We start from the raw sequence: 21174 nt of genomic DNA, 5'->3' as shown, positions 1-21174 counted from the left end.
CCGGGAATCCTTCTTCTTTTCCTTCATCTCAGGTGCCTTCCAGGAGCCACATGAGTGTCAGCTAGGAGTGATCGGATCACGCGACATCAGGTTATATTCCTACAACTTGTACATCATCTTCTACTTTTGATCTTGAGCCCAGTAGTAGAAGAGAAAAACTTTTTTATTTAATAAGTAGAAGGCAGAAATCTAGTACTTCTACAACAAGTTCATTTGCTAAACTTAATTTTTATTTATAAGCAAATTTTTATAATTTAGGTGAGGGAACAAATAATTTTGATATTTTAGCTTGGTGGAGTGAACATTCAAAAAATTATCCAGTTCTCACCGCCATGGCACGTGATCTACTAACCCCTTTGGTGTCTACAATTCCATCAGAGTCTTGTTTTAGTGCAGGTACCAAGGTGCTGAATGACAAGAGAAGCTGCATGAACGATAAAAGCATAGAGTTGTGCATCTGCTTCAAGGATGCAGAAGATAGATTACAAGACAAAGGAGGGCATGATACTACATCGAATATTTCACCTAAAGTAGATGATGAAAGTCATGATTCATGAAGTTGACTAGTTGTACAAAATTTTTTATTTTTTCAAATTATTTTAATTTATTTGATATATATTTTTTGAATTTTTTTAACAATGTAATTTTGTATTTTCAATTTGTAACTATATTGTATTTTTTATATTTTATTAATTTATTCCATTTTCATATTTCATTCATCCAAGTATCCAATGATTCAATCATTGTATTTGTAATTTGTATCATTCAAATTTCAATGAAATAAAATTCCTATTTTTCTTCCAATTTGTTATTCCATCATTCTTATTTCAATTTGGTTAAGTATTTTTTTTTCATTTATGTGTTAGATAACTTAGATTTCTCATTTCTTAATTTTTCAAATAGTTCCCAAAGTTCAAAGGAAAGTTAAATATTTTAGTTTTACACTTTTACCTAGAAAAGAAATAAAAAATTTCAAAAAAAACAAAAAAAGTAAAAAAAAAAAAATCAGTCTAGCCTGGTTCAGCCCGGGCCTAAGGCCCGTCCTGTGGCCTAGCCCGGCCTAGCCCAACCCCACAGCACGGAACGACACGGATCTGGGCCATGGGCCATGTTGGGCCGACCCCCAAAATTTTCACTAGGGAGTGCAGCACGGCTCATGATGGCCTACGGGCCAGCATGGCATAGCCCGTAATATTGCTTTGAAGCTTAAACTGGTATGTTACCATGTTTTTTGAAGCTTAAAGCCTTAAACTTTGGATTTTTATTATGCTTCATGGTTTGTAAAAATTTCTGACAATTATAAAAATCTATTTTTTCTCTATAAGTAAAAACTTTTTCTCTATTTTTGAAAAATTCAACAAATACATCCCTTTCGTCGATGACAAAAACGTTAAAGATATTATTTTTTTTCAAAATACCTATTTAACCCTTTTACGGACATTGTTCATCTTCTTCCTCATGATGCACATACACCGATCATCGGACGCACGCCAAGTTTGCGGCTGATGTCAATCACCAAGTTAAGTTCTTCTTCTTGCTCGATGACGATAACTGTGTTCAAATGGAGCTTCCTCGCTATCAAAGAAAGTGAGATGTATTCCGCGTCTTTATAACCGTTGCAGACAAGAAAAGCTTCAGGATTGCCTTTGCACAAACAGCTCATCGCAAGGAATAACATTGGAATCCAGCCCTCTCTCTCTTTCTCTTGGAATTTCTACTTACCGGGTTAACAGTATTATGTTCCTCGAAGCTTTCTTCGAGAAAGGTAGATTGTTCTTTGGAGAGTCTCAACTTCTTCCTAGTTAGGCCGTTCTCCTCCTCGTCACTGGCTCTTGAGGACGCTCTCTCCGCCTCAACTTCATTTCCTGAAGCTTCTGCATCTCTCTTGTTGCCTCCACTACCGCCTCTATAAATGGAAAAATCCATCTGAAATGAAGAAACAGTACAATTGGGAGAAGAAACTGCGTTCCCATCATTAGCATCCTTTGCTGCGGGCAACCGATTGACGTCGAACCCTCTCGTCGTTGCCCCTAGGTGACCCGTTGAACCCGCCTCAGAATTACCTACGACAGCCCAAAATCCATCAAGACAAATAATACATTAAGACGCCTAATAGAACAAATATAACAAAACAAAATTGGAGATATCGGTGGACGCTTGGCCACATCGGGTATTACCATTTTCAGTTGGGCATAGCTGAAGCGATGAGAGATCCATCAAATGGATGGCCGAACCCTCCAGGAAGGTAGGGCGAAATTTCAAAAATTTCTCTCTCCCATGTGGGAATCATATTCCCTGTTTTAAAAAATCTGCATTTTCAATGATCAATCTTGAACCAAGAACCGAACCAGATCTGAAACCAAAAGGTAGGAGAGGGATATACCTGATACGAAGAAACAGTATCCTCCAAAGAAGGTGTTCATGCCCAAAGAAATTTCCAAAAACTGCTCCCACTGAATATGACATAGTATAGGGTGGAGCAGAATCAACAATGCTCTTCCCAAGAACCGAATCCTTCAGCAAGAATTCAATGGAGGCTGTGAGCACGACTTCAGATCATCCTTTCTCCGAAGACTGATATCAAGAACTATTCTTGATCTCTCCTACAAAACTGGAGATTGAACTGGTAGTAGGTGGCAATTGGAGGAGAACGCAGGGAGAAAAGATGGCGCAGTCACACTGTTGTTGTCTTCTCTCTGTGTGATCTGAGATCTGATCTCTAGGATTTTGGGATGGGCTGAATGGCTCGTCCCCTCCTCCTTTTATAGGCTTAAAGGGATCAACTCCTAATTCCATTAGGAATTTCCTGATTCAAATCCTTATTTGAATCTGGACTCTCTTTAAGTGATAAGGATAAGTCCTTATCTTATTTGCAGATTAGATCAACTCTCTCCTAACCTCATTAGGAGGTTCCAGATCCAAATTCAGATCTGGACTCTCTGAGTGGATAGGGTAAGACCCTATCCTATCTGCTGATCCAATCCCAGATTCGCCCCTCTCTTTAATTAGTCTAATTAAATCAGTTTGAAATGAGCTTTAGGCCCAATAAGTCTATGTGCTCATTAACCTTCCAAACTGCTGCCCAGTTGGGCTTCTTTATATGGTGTGGGACCCAAACATTGATCTACACATCAGCCACATGGGTTCAGCTTAGCCTCTGTTACAAGGCCTGACCGAATTCACTGAAAAGACAGTGAACCCCCTGAAGCCCATCACATGGGCTCCTAATGGGCCCAATACTAACACTAAGTGGTCCCTGGGCCAAGCCACCTTATAAAAACCTAGGGACTGTGAGCAGATACAAGATTAGCCCATCAAGTATTACCCTCAATGGTCTTACACTTAACCTCTCAGCCCATAATGATCAAACATTGCCCGACAAGAGAGGACCTCTCCCTCGGCTGCAAGGAACAGTGCTGCACTCTCTACTCATATGGATCTAGGAATTAAAACATTTTGCAAACATTTTGAAACCGTAATATATATGTATATATTTATATAAATATATTTTGCAAAACAAATTTCAACGATTGAAATTGACTGCCGGCAATCTTGGTTTCCATCAGAGATAGTGCATCCCCGATCATTACCTTTGTCCGACAAAGGGGTTGATCCTGTCACTATGATCACCCACTCAGATGAATTCTCGAACTGTCCCAACATACCCAAGTTTTGACCCCCGCTAAGGATCTCACTGATTGGCATATCAAAGACAGTCCAATCCGACACCTAGTGCAGTATCATAATCGAGTCTAGGGGTCAGGTGTAACTTTCCAGTTTTGCCCACTAATCACCAAGGTCCAGGGCAATACTGAAAATCTGGTACGGTTCAGGGTTTCAAGTAAACCTACACTGCATGTACCTCGGGTCTCACCCTGACAGCTGAGACAGGTCACCCCAACACTTGGTGGCACATCAGTGTCAGTCTTAGTAGGATAAATCTCCTCAGACTTATCCAACGACTGTGAACATTCTAAACTAACACGAGTTTAAGGGTATTACACAGAAATACACCATTATAACATTAATCAAATATGCACTTTATTCATTTACAATAAATGTCATAATATACACCAATCTGATTGGAACTAAGGACATACACTATCTAACAATAGCTGTGAAGAAGAAGGCGGATTACGAGGGACAGGACCAGGAGGGAGAAGATGAATAGGCGAATCAGTAGAATCCTTTTTCTCCTCCTCCATTTCATCTGCATCCCTTAAAGCAGAATCCCGTTCATCAGCTTCTAGTTTATAGGATCCTCTCTACCGTTAACAATCCCAACACCTAAGCCCACGCAAAACCCTAGATCTTTGGCGCTAAGCTTATGACTCTTGTCCGCAAAAGCAAAAGCGTTGGAGGCGTCTCCCAAGTTGAAACCCAACTCCATCTCTTCTTTCGTACAACACAAGAAGAAATCCTCCGCCACCGTTCTTCATCGGTTAGTTATTTCAGTACTCATTATTCAAAAGGGTAAAATGGGGTATTTGGAAAATATTAATGCATAGCTAAATGTTTTCCGTTACAGAAGGAGGTTTTTATCAATTTTTTTTTTTTAATTCAGAGGAGGTTTTTATAATTGTCAAAAACTTCAAAGAAGGTTTTTGTATTTTACCCATTTCTTTTTCCTCATCAGGATGCTCTACTTTCAATACAGGTATAGCAAATTAATAAGCGAAAAACCACGTGTAGTCTCTCTGGTGTCGGTGGTTCCTATTTTGCTTACTTCATGTGTCATGATCTGATGAAAAAGATGCAAACGGAAATCCCCACTGCTCTGCTTGGGTGGTGTGCATTTCCATTATTATTTATAGTAAATATAAGAGCGAGGTTTCTAGGAGCATTTGTGTGGAAGGCTCTCAACCGTCTAAATGCTTACTGTTATTAGGTGGGGCCTCAGTGACAATTGTATTGTGGGTATGGTTTTTGTCCTCCATTACAACACTCGACAGAGGAGGTCAGAGTCATTTCAGCAAGTGTGTGAATCTGAACTCTTTCGAAATTCCACTTTGTGGCGTAGGAATGCCTGAATCTGAAACACTTTCAATGTCCACTCTTCCTGTTTTAATTTGTAGTTTAAGGTGCATCTGTATGACTGTAATGGGGTGAGATAAAACAAACCCAGAAGAAAAAGCATAAAGAAAGAGTAGTACTAGACAATTAAGCTAGAAGGCAAAGTAATAACGCTAGCACACTGCAGAGAGAAAGAGAGAGAGAGAGAGAGAGAGGGAAGATGGATGGAGAGCTAAAGGGGTTGATCAAGGTATGCCTATCAGTTCTTGCATCTCTATCCTATTGCCATTTCATTGTGTCAAAGATCCCCAAAGGAAAGCTCAGACTCCTCTTCCTTGTACCAATCTTGTGTATTTTTACCCTCCTCCCGTCTCTTCTATCCAGCGTTCATCTCACAGCAGGTTCATGCTTCCTCATTACCTGGTTAGCTAACTTCAAGCTCATCCTCTTCGCTTTTGATCAAGGCCCCTTAGCATCCCACCCACCAAAATCATTTCTCAGTTTTGTCTCCATAGCCTTTCTCCCCATCAAGATCAAACATGACGTTGACGTCCCATCACCTACAAATAATTTAAATCTCAAATATTGCAAATCAAACCCATCTCCTCCTCATTTCACCAAAGGCAAAAGTGGTACCAAATCACCTCTAAAAAATTTATCTATAAAAGCCTTGCTCTATGCAATCTTACTCCGCATCTACGACTACAAGCAATATCTGCATCGTAACTTGGTCATAACCCTTTATTGCTGTCATGTTTTTCTTCTGCTAGAATTCCTTCTAGCTCCCGCTGCTTTCCTGGCTCGAGCTTTGCTGGGACAAGAGCTGGAGCCGCAATCGGACGAGCCCTACCTTTCCACCTCCCTTCAAGACTTCTGGGGAAGGAGATGGAATCTCATGGTCACCAGCATTTTACGGCCTACCGTATACGACCCTATGCGGTCTCTTTCCGAGCGTGTCTTTGGGAGGAAGTGGGCATCACTGCCGGCGGTGCTGGCCGCTTTCTTGGTGTCGGCCCTGATGCACGAGCTCATATACTATTACGCCACCCGTGCGGCTCCCACCGGCGAAGTCACGTGCTTCTTTTTGCTCCACGGGGTATGCACGGCGTTGGAGACCGTTGTGAAGAACGCCGTTAAAGGCAGGTTGCAGTTGCACCGGGCAATTTCGAGGGCGTTGACCCTTGGGTTCGTGGTGGCTACCGCCGTTTGGTTGTTGTTCCCGCCGCTGGTACGGAATGGAACGGACACAACGGCGATCTGGGAGAGCCGTGCTGTGATAGCGTTTGTGAAGGAAAAGTTAGAGCTGAGAATTGAGAATTGAGACATCAGCGTTGTGCCATCAGTGGTGCGCAGATATCATTCTGGTCGTAACAAGGAGGTAGGAGGAGTACTGCTGTACCGGAGGAGGAATACTGGAATAGTACTGGGGCTCCAGGCAAGCCCTATACCACTAACGAGTAACGATAACGGGCTCTTACTCCAACTTTCCATGTTTTTTTTTTTTTTTCCCCTTAATGTTGTTTGATGTGTGTCATCTTAAAAATAAGGTGAATACATTTCTCAATTTGCTTCAGAAAAATTAATAACTTATTATCTTTGGGATAAAATTACTTGGCGGACTTGTTACGCGTGCACACTCAAACTTCTTTTTCCTTGAGAGAAGACTCCTATCTAATACTGTCATGTGCCGGGGGTTGCCACATGGAATATTTCCATGTGACTGTCATGTGCGGTTTTATTCTTTTTTTTTTTTTTTTTTGTTTAGATTTGGCTGCAACCAATATGTTACCGTTTGGTTTGTAGGAATAGGGATCTGGAATCGGAATTGGAAGGGGCTATTCCGATTCCAACTGTTTGGTTGGACGGAATTACAATTCCATTCCCAATTTTATTGGAATGGCATTCCCCCATTTGAGGGTATTGGCCATTCCGTGCCCCTCTTTTGGGAATGAATTCTATTCCTGCTGATTTTAATTCACATTTCCATTCCTGTTTGAACCAAACAGATTATGAGAATGAATCATTCCGATTCTGATTCTGGAGGATTTCGATTTTCATTCCGATTCCAGTTCTGACTATTAATGAAACGGACCCTAAGATTACGTTGCCTTTTTAACATATATATATATATATATATATATTTTTTTTTTTTTAAACCCTAACTCTTACGTATATATTCCTCTCAACCAAGGCCAGCTGTTAGCAATTTTTTTTGGTAAATTAGTCATTAGCAATTTAGGCCATGTTTGGTTTAAATTCTTGCTTTTATTTATTTTTTGGAAATTAGATAAGAATGAATAAAATTGAGTAGAATGAGAAAATATTGTTATGAGTTTAAATACCTTTTTTCTGAAAAATGAATTCTTTTCAAAACTGACAAGTGCCCTATCTTACTCATTTTCATTCTTAAGGAAAAAAAAAAAAAAAAAAAAAACGTTAGCCATAAACCACTGACCTAGGTTTCCAAAATCATCACATAAATGCTTACTATGGAAGACCAGTAGTCAATGTCCAGCATAAGTTTCCACAGCAGTTCATTAATAAACATTTATGGCATTGATTTTGTAGACCTAGATCAGTGGTTTATGATGGTTGGAATAGAATTTCTTTTAAGAATGAAAATTGAAATTAACAAGATGGGGCATAATTATTTTTCATGTTGCAGGTTATCTCAATTTTTGTGTTATAAGCTGATTTTTTATTTGAAAAGAATGAGACTCATGACAATAATTTTATAACAAAACACACTAATGTTACTTATTTTTATCCAAAATAAGCAAGAATTAAAAAATGAAACTCAGAACAACAAATCAAACATGACCTTACGTCCTTTGTGGAAGTGATGTGCTGTAAGAATAAGAATATGTTTTCATAATTTTCATTGTTGCTGTCAACCGATAAAATTCTGAATAGGCAATTTGATAATTTTAATTTCAACATTAACCCTAACCTTCAACAAAGTGGGTGAATCCAGAAGTACAAGGGAAGGGAATCTTTGTCAAGTTTGAAGTTTGCAACCCCCTAAACTATAGAGTAGATGGGTGGGTACTCTTTAATTAAAATATAAAATTAGGAAGGCTGACATGGGCCAGTATTTCATACATTTCCACATTATTTCATACATTAGTGCTCAAATATAAATAAAAGAAAAAACAAAATAAAAAAAGAATAAATAATGGTTTATTATCCATAGTGACCCCAAAAATAGATTTTCAGCAATACGTAAATAAGCTCAATATGTCAAGTTAATTGCCTTTTAGTTTTCATCACTGTTATTCCCATCTTTTATTAGAGGATTGTACGGGAGTATTGCAATTATCTATACTACTTTTGAAATGTGAATGAGGTCTAGGTTTTGGAATTTTTTTTAACTAAAATACATTTATTTTTTAAACTTGGTCTAATGAGGGAAAAACATAATTTGAACTAGCAATTTTATTAAATTTATTATGTTACTAAATAAAAGTATTTTTATTCGATGGATAGGAAAATGGTTTCATTTTTGGGTCAAATGGACTAACCCATGATATAATAAATATAAATAATAAAAATGTTAAAAAAGATAGAGACACAAAAATTATTAAAAACATAGTGATTTTGTAAAAAAAAAAAAGCATTTGGGTGCATCTCTAATATTATGTGTTCATCATATTAAACAAAAATAGTGTGATAGATAAAAGTAATTTTTATTAATAATACAGATAGAATTAAAAAGTAAACTATTTGCATACATGAATGTATATGCAATTATATATATACATTTTATGTCAAATTTTGTCATGAGACTAATTGACAGAACCAAATCCAAGTGCATCAAATTTCAATGCAAATAGGGCCCAATCTACTTGACTTGCACCAAAATGGTCAATCGTTTGAATAAATGAGTTAACCAATGTTGTCATAATTAAATAATAAAAATTTAAAAATAGATAGAAACACAAAAAATAAAAAATACATAAAATTTATAGAAAATTTTGACACATCTTAGATATTATAAATTTATCATTTCAAACAAAAATAAGTGTAGTAAACAAGAATTATTTTTAGAATTAATCATGTAAATGGAATAAAAAATTTAAAGTTGCCCAAAAACGAGATTGCTTTTTTTCAAGTCAAATATGTCAGGACATGATGTCATAATTATGTAATAAAAAATTAAAAAATTAATTGAAATAAAAATATAGAAAACAAAAAAATTTGTCTATAAAATGCTGAGCATATCTCTAATATACACAACATGTACACCATGCTTTGATTATTTATCTTTTCAAAATATTAAAAATATTAATGTTATTTGAAATATTGTACACGCATAATATTTACCTGCGATCATAAAAGATGTGAACTCCAATAATAATATTTTGCCATCCCTTGATGAAACATGAATAGGGTTAAGGCCTGTTTATTTCTTTGTAACTCTTGTTTATTAAGAGGAATCTTTTAACTTTAAGAGAAAATTTGTTGTTCGTTTTCTCTTATCTCTTATCTCTTAAAGTGCAATCATACAATTTTTTGTTTTCTAATGATACTTCCAAAAAGACAAACAAAAACTCTTATATATGAGATCAGAATGAATATTTGATAGTTTTCAGAATTCAAAACAACATTCTCTGCATTCAGAGTTCAGTTGAGAGGAAAGAAAAATTCATTGATACCAATATATCTCTTAATGTAATTATTACACTTTCCAATGTCAAACTTTATATCAAACAAACAGCCCTTAGTGATGAATAACCACATGCATGGACCCACAAAACATTATATCTAATTTGCAACACATTGGAAATTTCACCCCATGAATGACAACTGAAATATTCCGGATGCGTGGAACCCTAGTGTTTTGTGGGTAATACATCTGGTCTTATTTCATATGGAGACCAGATTTCTTGCACTCGGATAGGTGTGTGCAAGGGTGTACTTCCAATCAAAATTAAAGACATCATAGTTCACATGTGGGGACCCCAGTCGCATGTACAGAAAACTAAATGATACGTTTTAACATATAATTTTTGAAACTAAAAAAATTGAAGAAAAACCTTACAAATGCCATTAAGGATTGCAGGAAACTCTTTCTTTTTTAAGCTTCGATAAGGGGAGAAAACCATTTGCACAATAAATTAATTGGTTAAATATATAAATAGAGCTTGAAAAGTCTGCCGATATTCTATGATTTATGATCTGGAAGCAACCGATTCCAGTGATCAGTCCTGGAACCTTTGAAATGGAATTTTTGACTAGCTTAATGACCCCCAAAGTAGATTTCTTCTGGCCTCAGATTGGGATTTGTCTAATGTTTCAAAAATTCTGCCATCTTGTTGGGTTTGAGAGCTAGAGGCGAGGGGTGTGAGAGAGGGGAGGAGAAAGCAAGAATGAGAGGGTCTGCATTAATGGCATCCAAAGAAGAAGAAATGGTGAAGAAAGAAAATAATTTCTTGCAAGAGCAAGAGTTTCCTGCAAATCGTTAATGGCGTCTTTCCAGTCTTTGGTTGAAATTCCTCCTTCATTTGAACTGGGTTTTGACTTGCCTATTTTTCACTTTTTCTTTTTTATTTGTTTCAAAAATTATATTATGAAAAACTAGCAGAAAAAATTACCCTTTAATTTTCTCCACACATGTGGATGGGGTGCTTAAGTAAATATGTGTTCAATTTTGATTGGAAGTGCATCCCTGCACGCACCCATCCCAGTGTAGGAAATCTTATCTCTTTCATATTAGCGCTACAAAGGAGTGCTATGAGCAGATCCGGGGCAACTACAGCTGAGATGGCCAGATGGGATCTACTCCTCACAAAGCTTTCCTCACACCGACTCCACAGTCACATTCCACCATGTATTGGGAACATCTCCCATAAATAAGAGATGTTCCCGATGTGAGGCTGGTACATGCTATAACATTGGTGTGAAAAGCACTCTGTGAGGAGCAAATCCCAGACACTGGAAGCTAGAGCTATGGTCATAGTAGATGTGAATCCCCAAGAGGGTGAGACACTGAGACCCTAGCTACTACAATGGGATCACGGGAGCAGGGATTTCACACAAGCCCATCGGATTATAAAATAAGAGCGCATGTTCTTCCAGGATTTTGAATTCACGCTTCTCAATGACAAGGATGCTAACAGGCTTTGAAGTTGTTAAAACCCAGGTCACCTACCACCTTGGGATGCCATCTAATTACTTAGGTTACACCATCACAGGTGAATTACAACATCACAAAGATTAAAAAAAAGACGTTTTTGGAACCAGAAAATTAATCATTATTATGTATATCTATTAAATAAAAATGACATTTTTCAAACCAGAAAATTATTTTTTCTTTTGTATTATTATCTTCTATTAATAAACTGAATATTGATTGAATCTGACCCAATCTAGTATAAATCCATTATGGATGGACTAAGTCCAATCTAATCCAATCCAATAAATACTTTAGACAGTCCAATCCACACAAATTGATTTTGAACACCCCTGTTCCCCTATACTATTATTCGGTGGCCGCTCCTCTATCTTGAATAAATTTAAAAGGGCGGGTTAATGAAAAATGTTATTCACACAATATACTCCTTATATCAATGCTGATGAAATAACATGTCATATTGCAGGAAGAGCCCTATACCCAGGCTAGCTGTTTGAACATACGCATCTAAATAAATTTTCTCAAGAAAAGAGGCAATCGGAATCATGTCTATATCTTCCAAAAATACGTAAATATCCTAAGCTTGTGGTGGTAGATACGTAGGGTTGCAAACGGTATTCGATTATTCGATTCTGAATTTGATTCATTTATAATTGGATCAAATATGAATATATCCTATCCGATGCGATATAATTCGATTTGAATCAATTTAAATATATATGTCATATATATTTAAAAAGTATATTAGATCTGTCATTGAGGTTAGCCTTAATGTTGTATTTTCACTAAATTGCCATATATTCAAGTTTTATATAAATAATTTTCAATTCATTTTATCTATAAAATATATTATTAAAGTCATTTTTAGCTCATCTTATTAATAATATATAATATTTTGGTTATTTTTAGTTTAATTTATTTATACTATTTAATATCCGATTATAATCCTAATTTGATTGGATTTTGCTAGATATTCGATAGATATGATCCGATTTGGATTCGAATGTTAACAAATCAAATTCGGATATGCCTATATCCGATTCGATCAGATCCATTTGCTGATGGGTTCTACTATGATGACTTTTCTTCTTAGAGGGGAACATCCCTCCATGATTTTGTGAGGTATTTATTTCTTCTAAAGCCAAAATTACAAATACAAATATATATAAAATAATGCAAAATACTAGATTTTCTACTTCAAAGAGGCAAATTATATAGTGGTGGTGGCGGTCCAACGGAGGCAGACAATTTGGCTGGCATCTTGCCTCCCAAATATGTTCACGGATCTGCACCGCCTTTTGTATGTGTGTGGGGGAGGAAAATTAAATTTGGGCGTTGGTATTGGGGGGTTTTCTCTGTGTGACACGTTGGTTAATTCTTCCAGCCATGCAACCATAGTGTTGTCAAATGGGCTTTCTTTGCATGACACGTTAATTCAGCCATGCATCCGGCATCGATACCGAAACTAATATCAACAGGATTGTCTATGCATAGTGCTTAGGTGTAAATCGGCCACGGCCCGGCATGGTGACTCTCTCCCCTGAGATAATTTAGGGGTTGGTCTGGTATAACCCACTGGGGCTTATGCTATGCTGTGGGCTAGGTTGATTCATGGGCCGAGCCTTAAGTTAAGCCGGTCTGTGGATTGGACCAAGTTATGAGAGGTCTATTTAAAAAACTGAAAATAATGTTTAAATTTTTATTTTGTATAAATTTTGATGTATACAATTGTTTATATATAATAATTAAATAAACTTGAAAATAAAATTTTATATATATTAATAAATTATATAATTATCATATATATAATATGTAATATAAGGTTCAAAAGTCCAGCAAACGCAATCCATTTGAATTTAAATTGATGTCTTTCTTATCCATTTCTTTCTCCAAAAATCAAGAAAAATCAAAGAAAACCTTAAATTTCTATCTATCAGAAAGAAACCTCTACCTTTAAACAGCTGAATGAAAATATCTTTCAAGGTTAACTGACAGAAATCTAATGAAGGGGCTATTTGTTGCAAAGTGAAAATTCAGCAGGTTTTTGTCGCAGATGAAGCTCCAAGGAGGTAATTGTTGCAAAGTGAAAATTTTATGCTGAACCATAAATTTCTGCTGAAAATGCATGTGGTGGGAGTCGGAGACATGTCCTACTGGGCAGGAACCGAGATCTTTTCATGATTTTAGGTGTACGGTTTTGTTCATGAAAACAAAAACAATGTTGCATCACCAAAAACAATTCAATTTGGCGTAAAAAAAAAGAAAAAACAATTCAATTTTGATAACTTTGGTGACATGGCAACTGTTTTTTGTTTTCACAGACGAGACCGAAAAAGAAAGGGAACTGCCTATTTTCTACTTTCTGGTCACCTCGAGTTCAGATCTATTCCTCAGACCAACCTCACAGCATGTCTCAACCACACATTTGAAAAGAGGTTAGATCTTCCAAAATATCCCAACTTACAAGTCATCCTAGAAGATTAGACATGTAATATCGCAATCCTTTAGGTTGTGAATCTTGGACTTGGAGTGATATATATCCAATAATCCAAGTAGGATAGCTTCTTTCAAGTCTCAAGTCAAGCCAACATGGCTTGTTTGACAGGTTGAGCATAACATTCACAATTTCCCATCAAGGATATTTCCTACTTCCACATCCATATTTACCCCCTGCACTTTCTAGAGCTTAAACTGGCCATTTCCCTTTCATTATTCATAGACTGCTTAAGAAGGAATAACTTAAAGTATGCCGGATTAGAACTGGTCAAGAAAGTAGTCTCCTTGCTTCTAAGATGTTCAAGGATCTGCTTGTTGTGTATGACAGAACCAAGATACCGCCCTTATATAGGTGGCAGAGTGGCAGTTGAATGAATGAATAACTGGACCAGTTTAGGAAAAAGAAAATCCCATATTAAATTTTTACGCTTTTTGGTCGTCTACCAAGCTATTTGAAACCTTGAACATTGACACCATTTTCTTCATTTCCACTTAACTTGATAACTAGTCAACTCCTTGCGGTCGTCTTTTATCTGTTTTTTTTCCTCTTCTCAGTTAATTAGAGCTGCAATTCCCACTCCGTGGTGGGTATCCGCTAAATTTGTCCACCGTTTCCTTCCGTGGATAATGGAATTACAGTGCAGTTTAGCACGTCGCTTTCATAATACCTCCAAAGAAAGTAAACTCGATTCTAATTCTAAGGTGGGCAATGTATTTTAGATAACAGGAAAAAACTGGAGTATTATTCTTCCTTTCATGCATAGACTGAAGAAGAAAGGAATTTAACCAACAAAAAAATTTCTTTTTGAAAAGAAAGAGCTTGATATCACAAATGTATTCAAAAATGTTTCTACTTCCTAGGAGTGTATGCTAGACAAAGTTCCTTCCTATTTGAGAGAAAATAATATAATTGTATCAACTTCAAACCAAGTCCACTATGCAGAGCTTTTCTTTACTTCGTTTCTTGTCTTTTATTTCTTTTAGACGAGAAAGAATGATCATGAAATTTGTACAGTGTTTGAAACCAAGGGGTCTAAGCTTTTCCTTTCCTCTTGTCATCTAAAGCCTGCAAGGTACTATTCAAAATAGGAATCAAATATCAAGAAACCACTACTTAATCATGGAGCATAAAATGATATAAAAGCACTACAATGCTACCTCAACAACTACCAAGCTTCTTTGAACTTGGAATATTTATATCCATGTATTTCAATGAAACAAGTTATATGTCTATGGAGAAAATCAACAGTAAGCTTTCCTGTGGATTGAAAAAAATCACTAAATCTGCAAAATTAACAGCCAACAGTGGAACTTCTAGAATTAACTGTCTAGACTTGTGTTAACAAACTTCAAGAACATTTAGTCCAGATGTATACTAGCAGGTGAAAAAGCACTAGTTTTGGAAAACATACAGTGTTTTTATTAACTTCTCTTTCTGATTCACCAATATTTCTGAAAACAATGATAAGTGTACATAAACCATCCTCTGAACAGCATATCTCTAACTCAAGTATAAGTTTTCTGGTCTGTACTCATGAAATCTCAGTGTTTGTTTCATGCAGAAGTACCAGTTAATAGGTGAATGAGAAGGTGGACCATCTGAAGAAATCTCTATATGGCCTAAATCAATCTATAGGGATGTGATTTGACATGTTACAACTTATAGAAATGCCAAGTAAATCACACCATATTTGTGAAGAGGGATCAAAAGTCAACAATGATATTGCTATAATTGGAGATAAGAACTCTGATTTAGAAGCTAAAAGAGTAGTTGGGTCTTAATATATTTTCGGTTATAAAGTGTAGAGGTACATGGCCTAATGGGCCCTAGTATCATTTTATTTCTTTTCCTTTACTTTGTTATGTTTATGTTAATGGGCCTTGGCCTGTTAACTGTTTTCCATTCTTTTATGCTATGTTTATGAGCTGGCTACCCCATTAAGGGCATCTTTGTAATTATGTCCATTAAGATTAGATTAATAAAAGTGATTAGGAGAAAAGAGAGAGATCTGATCGAACTCTCTTCTCCTTCTCCCTTCTCTCACCTTCTTCTTCCTCTTCTGATTTCTCCTATCCCTAACTCTTTTTTTTTTTTTTCCATTTTCAGATTGAAATACTTATTCTCTTAGGTTGATTTTCATCTTGGTATCAGAGGAACCCTTTTCTCTTCCTTCTTTCTCTTCAATCTCGTACACCCTTTGATTGGAAGAGTGTATGGAGAGTTAGATGCTGATTGTTCTTAGTTGATTGCTGCCTTGTTGGAGAAGGGTTTGGAGATATAGAATCTGTCTTTTGAAATGCCAAGAAGTTACTATTTTTTCTCTTGCCCAAAACCCTAGCTGACTAGAGAGATACACTGTTAAGGGCCAAGGAGGCTGAGTTAGGCTGATGCTTAGGGCTTGGCAGATGCTATTTGACTACTAGTGGAGATTGGTTTCAGTTGGGAAGATTTTTGGAGTCATTGGTTGGAGCAGCTGCAGTTCTCCCAATTCTTCCGGGTTGAAGGGTTTAGTGGAACTCTAGATTTTTGTGATCTCAGTGTTGGATTGACTACAAGTTAGTCTATCTAGGTTAGTAATATTATATTTTGATTTTCGTTTGATCAATGGAACGCAAGAAATTTGTGGTTGTATATTATTCTATGTTGAAGTCCTTGTGGCAGGAGATTGATGTAATGGAAACTATTGTGTGGGAAAGTATCAAGGATATTGAGACTTATAGAAAGATAGTAGAAAGGAACAAGGTATTTGAGTTTCTCACTTGGACTAAACCCTAAGTTTGATATAACTAGACAAAATATTTTGACAAAGGATGAAGTGACTCTTCCTCAAGCATATGCCACGGTAAGTAGTCAAGGTTCAAAGTATCAATATGATACGCCCCCTGTCAGGTGTATCATATTGTATCTTTGGGTGTCCGATGCACCTATTTAGGTGTTTTTAGGACCCATAATATAAAAACCTTTATAAAAGTGAAATTAAAAAAAAACTAAAAAAATAAAAAGTGGTAAAAAAAGTACTGATACACCCTTGCCAATACACAAAGGTGTATGGGTACTTTAAACCATGTCAGTAGTGAAGAAAGTAGGAGACAAGTACAATTGTAGGGATCACCTCCAGCTCCAGAGCATTTTACACATGCAAGAATGAAGTTTAAGGAGACTAATGAAAAGAAAGAAGTAGTATGTGAGTATTTTAAGAAGCCTAAGCATACTAAAGATACTTGCTAGAAACTGCATCCACATCTTTTACCAAAAAGGTTCCAAAATAGCAATAATAATAAGACTGGGAAGACTGGAACTGTAAATATGGCTACTATTCCAAAGGGTGAGAAAGGGCGTGGGGATAAGAAATCAGATATGGAACAATTGACAGTTGTAAAGGTAGAATTTGAACAGCATGGAAGACTTATAAATCACTTGAAGAGCACAGTTGCAGCTTCCAACTCTTCAAACAACATTTCCTCATCCACCTTTGCTCACTCAAGTATTTGTGTTTCAACAAATCATGCCACTATGCAAGGTAATTGTAGAATCCCTTAGATTATGGTGCTTTTGATCATATAGCCAGCATGTCTAACCTATTTAGCTCATACCAACTTCTTTTTGGCCGTGAAAAGATATCCCTTGCAGATGGGTCCCTTTCTCCTATTGTAGGCAAGGGGAACATCAAAACCTCAAAATCCCTTGCTTTATCCTTTGTTCTCTATGTTCCTAAATTTAACATTTTTTCCTACCCATTGTGTCTTTTAGGACTTTAAGTCTCAAAAAATGATTGAGAGTGACCATGAGGTGAATGGGATATACTTGTTAGATACCTGGCAAAAGTCTAGTACCACCTCAAGGAATTGCTTTGGAGTCTATTTCATTAGAATTTGTTAATCAAGTCATGTTATGTCATTTATGTTCTGGTCATCTTTCTTTTTCTACTTTGAGTCATTTGTTTCCAAAACTATTTAAAGGAATAACTTTCTATATACTTCATTGTGAGTCATGTGAACTTGTAAAGCATTGTAGAAATTCTTATCCATTAAGTAATAAAAGATCGGCTTCCTTTTATATTGTTCACTATGATGTGCAGGGGCCTTACCGTTTACCTGCTATGGGTGGCTACAAATACACTATTCTTTCTGTTGACAATTTCTCAAAATTTACTTGGATTTACCTCATGCATTCTCATGATGAAGCTCCATCCATTGTGCGGAATTTCCATAAATTTATTCTTACTCAGTTTAATATTCGTATCAAAATATTCCGCTTTGATAATGCCAAGGAATATTTAAAAAAGAACATTTCATCATACCTTGGTACCTTTGGGGTTGTTCATTAGAGCTCCTATACCTACACTAATGGAGTGGCGAAAGGAAGAATCATCATGTGGTTGAAGTTGCTAGGAGCCTTGTTTTGCATCCCATGTTCTAGTAAAATTTTGGGGAGATGTTGTTCTTATTGCCACCTATTTGATAAACCGTATGCCTTTTTGAGTTTTGGGTTTCAAGTCATCTTTTAGTTTCCTCTTACATAATGAGGATATTTTCCCTCTTCCTCTTCAGGTTTTTGGTGTTCTTTCTATGTTCACATTCCCAGCCATCAAAGGCATAAGTTTGAACCTAAGGCCCATTAACATTAACAAAACAATTAAATAAGACAAGAAATAAAAAGACACTAGGGCCCATTTGGCTCAATCTCTCTACAAGAAATTGAAAGAAATGATGAAGGCATGTTCATTTCCCAAAGGACCTAGCCCTAAAAAGTGCATACTCTCTAAAAAGGACCAAACCAGACTACAAAACTTCGAAAGACCGATCCCTAAGATCACCTTATTCAATTGGCTGGATTAGGGCTAAATGAAAGAAGAAACCTAGATTGAGACTAGGCTCTGATACCAAGTTGTTGATCTAAGTACACTTAGTCTTGATAGTTTTATGTATTTGAATCAGAAAAGAAATAGTTGCAGCACTGAAAACAAAGTAGAGAAATAGAGAGATGAGAAGAGAGATTGGGAAGAAGAGATTGCAGGGCTCTCTATAGAGTCTCCATCTTTTATACGTTATGTAATAAAAGGTAAACTACCAGTCTGCCCCTACTTAGGTGGCAGTAGTTATAATGTCTTAAAAGAAATAGGCCAGGCCTAATAATAAAGCACAATGGTAAAGAAACATAACATAGGGCACAATAAAAACAGAAAAGATCACTCCTTTCTACAATTGCATAGAAAAGTAAGAAGCAAATCATAGTGGTGACATCAAGTGTAGAACTTGAATATGGAGACATGGATAAATGTTTGATGAGTGGGGCTTTCTGGTTTTATGAACAATGTCTCAATTGTAACAAGATAGCTGTTAATATTGCTTATAACTCATTTGTGAAAAGATTGAATGGGGTAAAATGTGTCTCTCATTTATAAGCTCCAAAAAGCAATTGGTTGGCAAGTTGGATATGCATGACATATATACTGTTCTTGAGGGAGATTGTTGTAATTCTTAGTTTATTGGTTATTATTTAAGTTTTTGTCTATATGGGAAAGGTAAATTACAATTATATACAGAGAATTATTCTACGCCAAACAACCTATTATAATACTGTACATCTTTACTAGCTCATTCCTTCAGCCTATGAATTGGCTGTAACTAGCTTTCCTAGACTTATTGGGTAGGTTACCAAATAACCTACCTAATGAAACAAAGCGAATGGGAAAGTTTTGATCCCTCTCAAATTTACTCTCAATATGGTACTAAGTTCTCAATAGCAAGATATTACATTAATATTTCTAGGGCCAGCCACATCAATCTCAATTTATTCCCAATAAGACTAATCAGTAGGAGATTTGTGTAACAAGTGATACCTTGCTTTGGAAGTTTCGCATAGTCAGCACTAGAGTATCACGCATTCTGCACAAAAAATAAAAGCATCATTATATTGAGAACTTGGAAAATTTTTGGTATATGTCATGAGATGCATTTTTCTTTTTGTACTTTGACACGGGCAGTTTTGTCCAGTCAGCTATTTTATAAGAAACTCTAATATAAAGTGGGTGCCATCACTTATGATAGTTTTCTGACTTTCTCATTATTCTCTAAATTCTTCTGATTCTCTCCTCCTCTTATTCTTTTACTTGTGGATATTCTATGACAGATTACATGGTATCAGAGCATAATTTGTCATAGCAAGGACTAGTTTCTCTCTCCTTAGAAGATCTTATTGACTGGATCCTGCAAGAACAGAAAACACTAGTACCAGGACTGATTGGATTACTTTTTTCCCCTTTTTTTCTTATTTTACCTTGGTTGTGAGACCAAGATTTATTGTCTGGGATTTCTGTAGCAGTGAACAAAGCATGTGAGAGTGCTGTTAGGGTGTCTTTTTCTGGTAGCAAGCAAATCTGTGTCATGGGGATCTGTAGGGCTGCAGTTATGCTTTAGGAAGGCCCAGAAAGGTGCAGAGTATGCTGTGTGGTGCAAGGAGAATACCACAGTTATGTCCTGGTTGCTTGCCTCTATGACTCCTCGGGTTGCCAGGACTGTTCATCACTTTCCTACAACAACCAAGATTTGGGAAAAGGTATCTAAGACCTATGGATGAAGAAAAACAATGCTAGAATCTACAGATTGAATCAAGACATTGCGGCCTTAAGGCAAGGGGATATGACAGTTGCAACATATTTTGCAACTCTGGAAGGCCTTTGGGAAGAACTTGACCATCACTTGATATTGGATTGGGAAAATGCCAGGGACAAGGAGAGACATGATAAGCAGATTGAAGAGAGCAGAGCCTTTAAGTTCTTGGCTGGCTTGGACCCAATGTATGAGGGTATAAGGTCACAAATTCTAGGGAGAGATGAATTGCCCGAGTTACACCATGTTTATTATCTGGTGAGGAATGAAGAAGTCAGGAGAAAGGAGATGCAAGTTGACTCTCAGACTCAACCAACTGAACAATTTGGAGAACATTCAGCCCTAGTCTCCACTAAGGGAAACAAACATCCAGACAAGCAACTTAAGTGTACTCATTGTGGTTGTGAGAGACATGTAAAAGAAAAGTGTTGGGTCCTGTATCCTCACCTGAAGCCAGCTGCATTGAGAAAGGACAAGAAACAACAGAAGGGTCATGCGGCAAGTGGGAATCTTGTCACCAACAACAATGGTGACAACTCACAGAATATACCAACAGTGTCTTCTCCTATGGGGCAGGTTGCTGATTCCTCTGGAGCTGGTGCTTTGGGCTTCACTACTAGTGAGGTAGAGGTCCTTAGCCGGACATTAGCCTGTCTAAGGAATAATTCTTTTGCTTCCACCTCTCTTGCCAAATCAGGTACAGTCTCTGCCTTTAGTGCAACTAGCTCTATTGACTCTACTTCTTGGGTTATTGATTCCAATGCAACCGACCACATGACACATATGTCCTCCTTATTCTCTTCATACCATTTGTTGTCTGGTCAGGATAAGATGAGAGTTGCTGACGGGTCTTTCTCCACCATCTCTGGAAAGGAGGTGGTTGACCTAAGCAAGGACCTCTCTCTTAAATCAGTTCTACA

General features: G+C 36.8%; 1 protein-coding gene and 2 pseudogenes across 13 annotated transcripts in view; 1 reads left to right on the top strand and 2 right to left on the bottom strand.

Annotated features, from left to right (window-relative positions):
- Positions 1-1659: 1659 nt before the first annotated feature.
- On the bottom strand, positions 1660-4747 carry LOC104585649 (homeobox-leucine zipper protein HAT14-like; annotated as a pseudogene).
- Positions 4748-5095: 348 nt separating this feature from the next.
- On the top strand, positions 5096-6620 carry LOC104585619 (putative long-chain-alcohol O-fatty-acyltransferase 5 pseudogene; annotated as a pseudogene). The gene has a single exon (XR_016081006.1). The product of XR_016081006.1 is annotated as a putative long-chain-alcohol O-fatty-acyltransferase 5 pseudogene (transcript).
- Positions 6621-14377: 7757 nt separating this feature from the next.
- LOC104585617 (uncharacterized) overlaps positions 14378-21174 on the bottom strand; it is a 133385-nt gene continuing 126588 nt past the window's right edge. For 9 of the 12 annotated variants that reach the window (XM_010242560.3, XM_010242561.3, XM_088896051.1 and 6 more), the window contains 2 exons: positions 19486-19531; positions 14378-14708 (listed from right to left, as the gene is read on the bottom strand). In XM_010242560.3, the coding sequence (XP_010240862.1) occupies positions 14676-14708; positions 19486-19531 (79 nt within the window). In that variant the 3' untranslated portion in view covers positions 14378-14675. Of the gene's footprint in view, positions 14719-19485; positions 19532-21174 lie in introns of all 12 variants that reach the window. The other 3 variants (XM_010242557.3, XM_088896053.1, XM_088896042.1) reach the window with 1 other exon arrangement.

The sequence above is a fragment of the Nelumbo nucifera genome, chromosome 1 (assembly GCF_055504915.1).
Source record: "Nelumbo nucifera cultivar China Antique chromosome 1, China Antique-T2T, whole genome shotgun sequence".
In the NCBI taxonomy this organism is placed as follows: domain Eukaryota; kingdom Viridiplantae; phylum Streptophyta; class Magnoliopsida; order Proteales; family Nelumbonaceae; genus Nelumbo; species Nelumbo nucifera.
The sequence above is the reverse complement of the archived record's forward strand: the minus strand, read 5'-3'. Positions and strand labels throughout refer to the sequence as shown.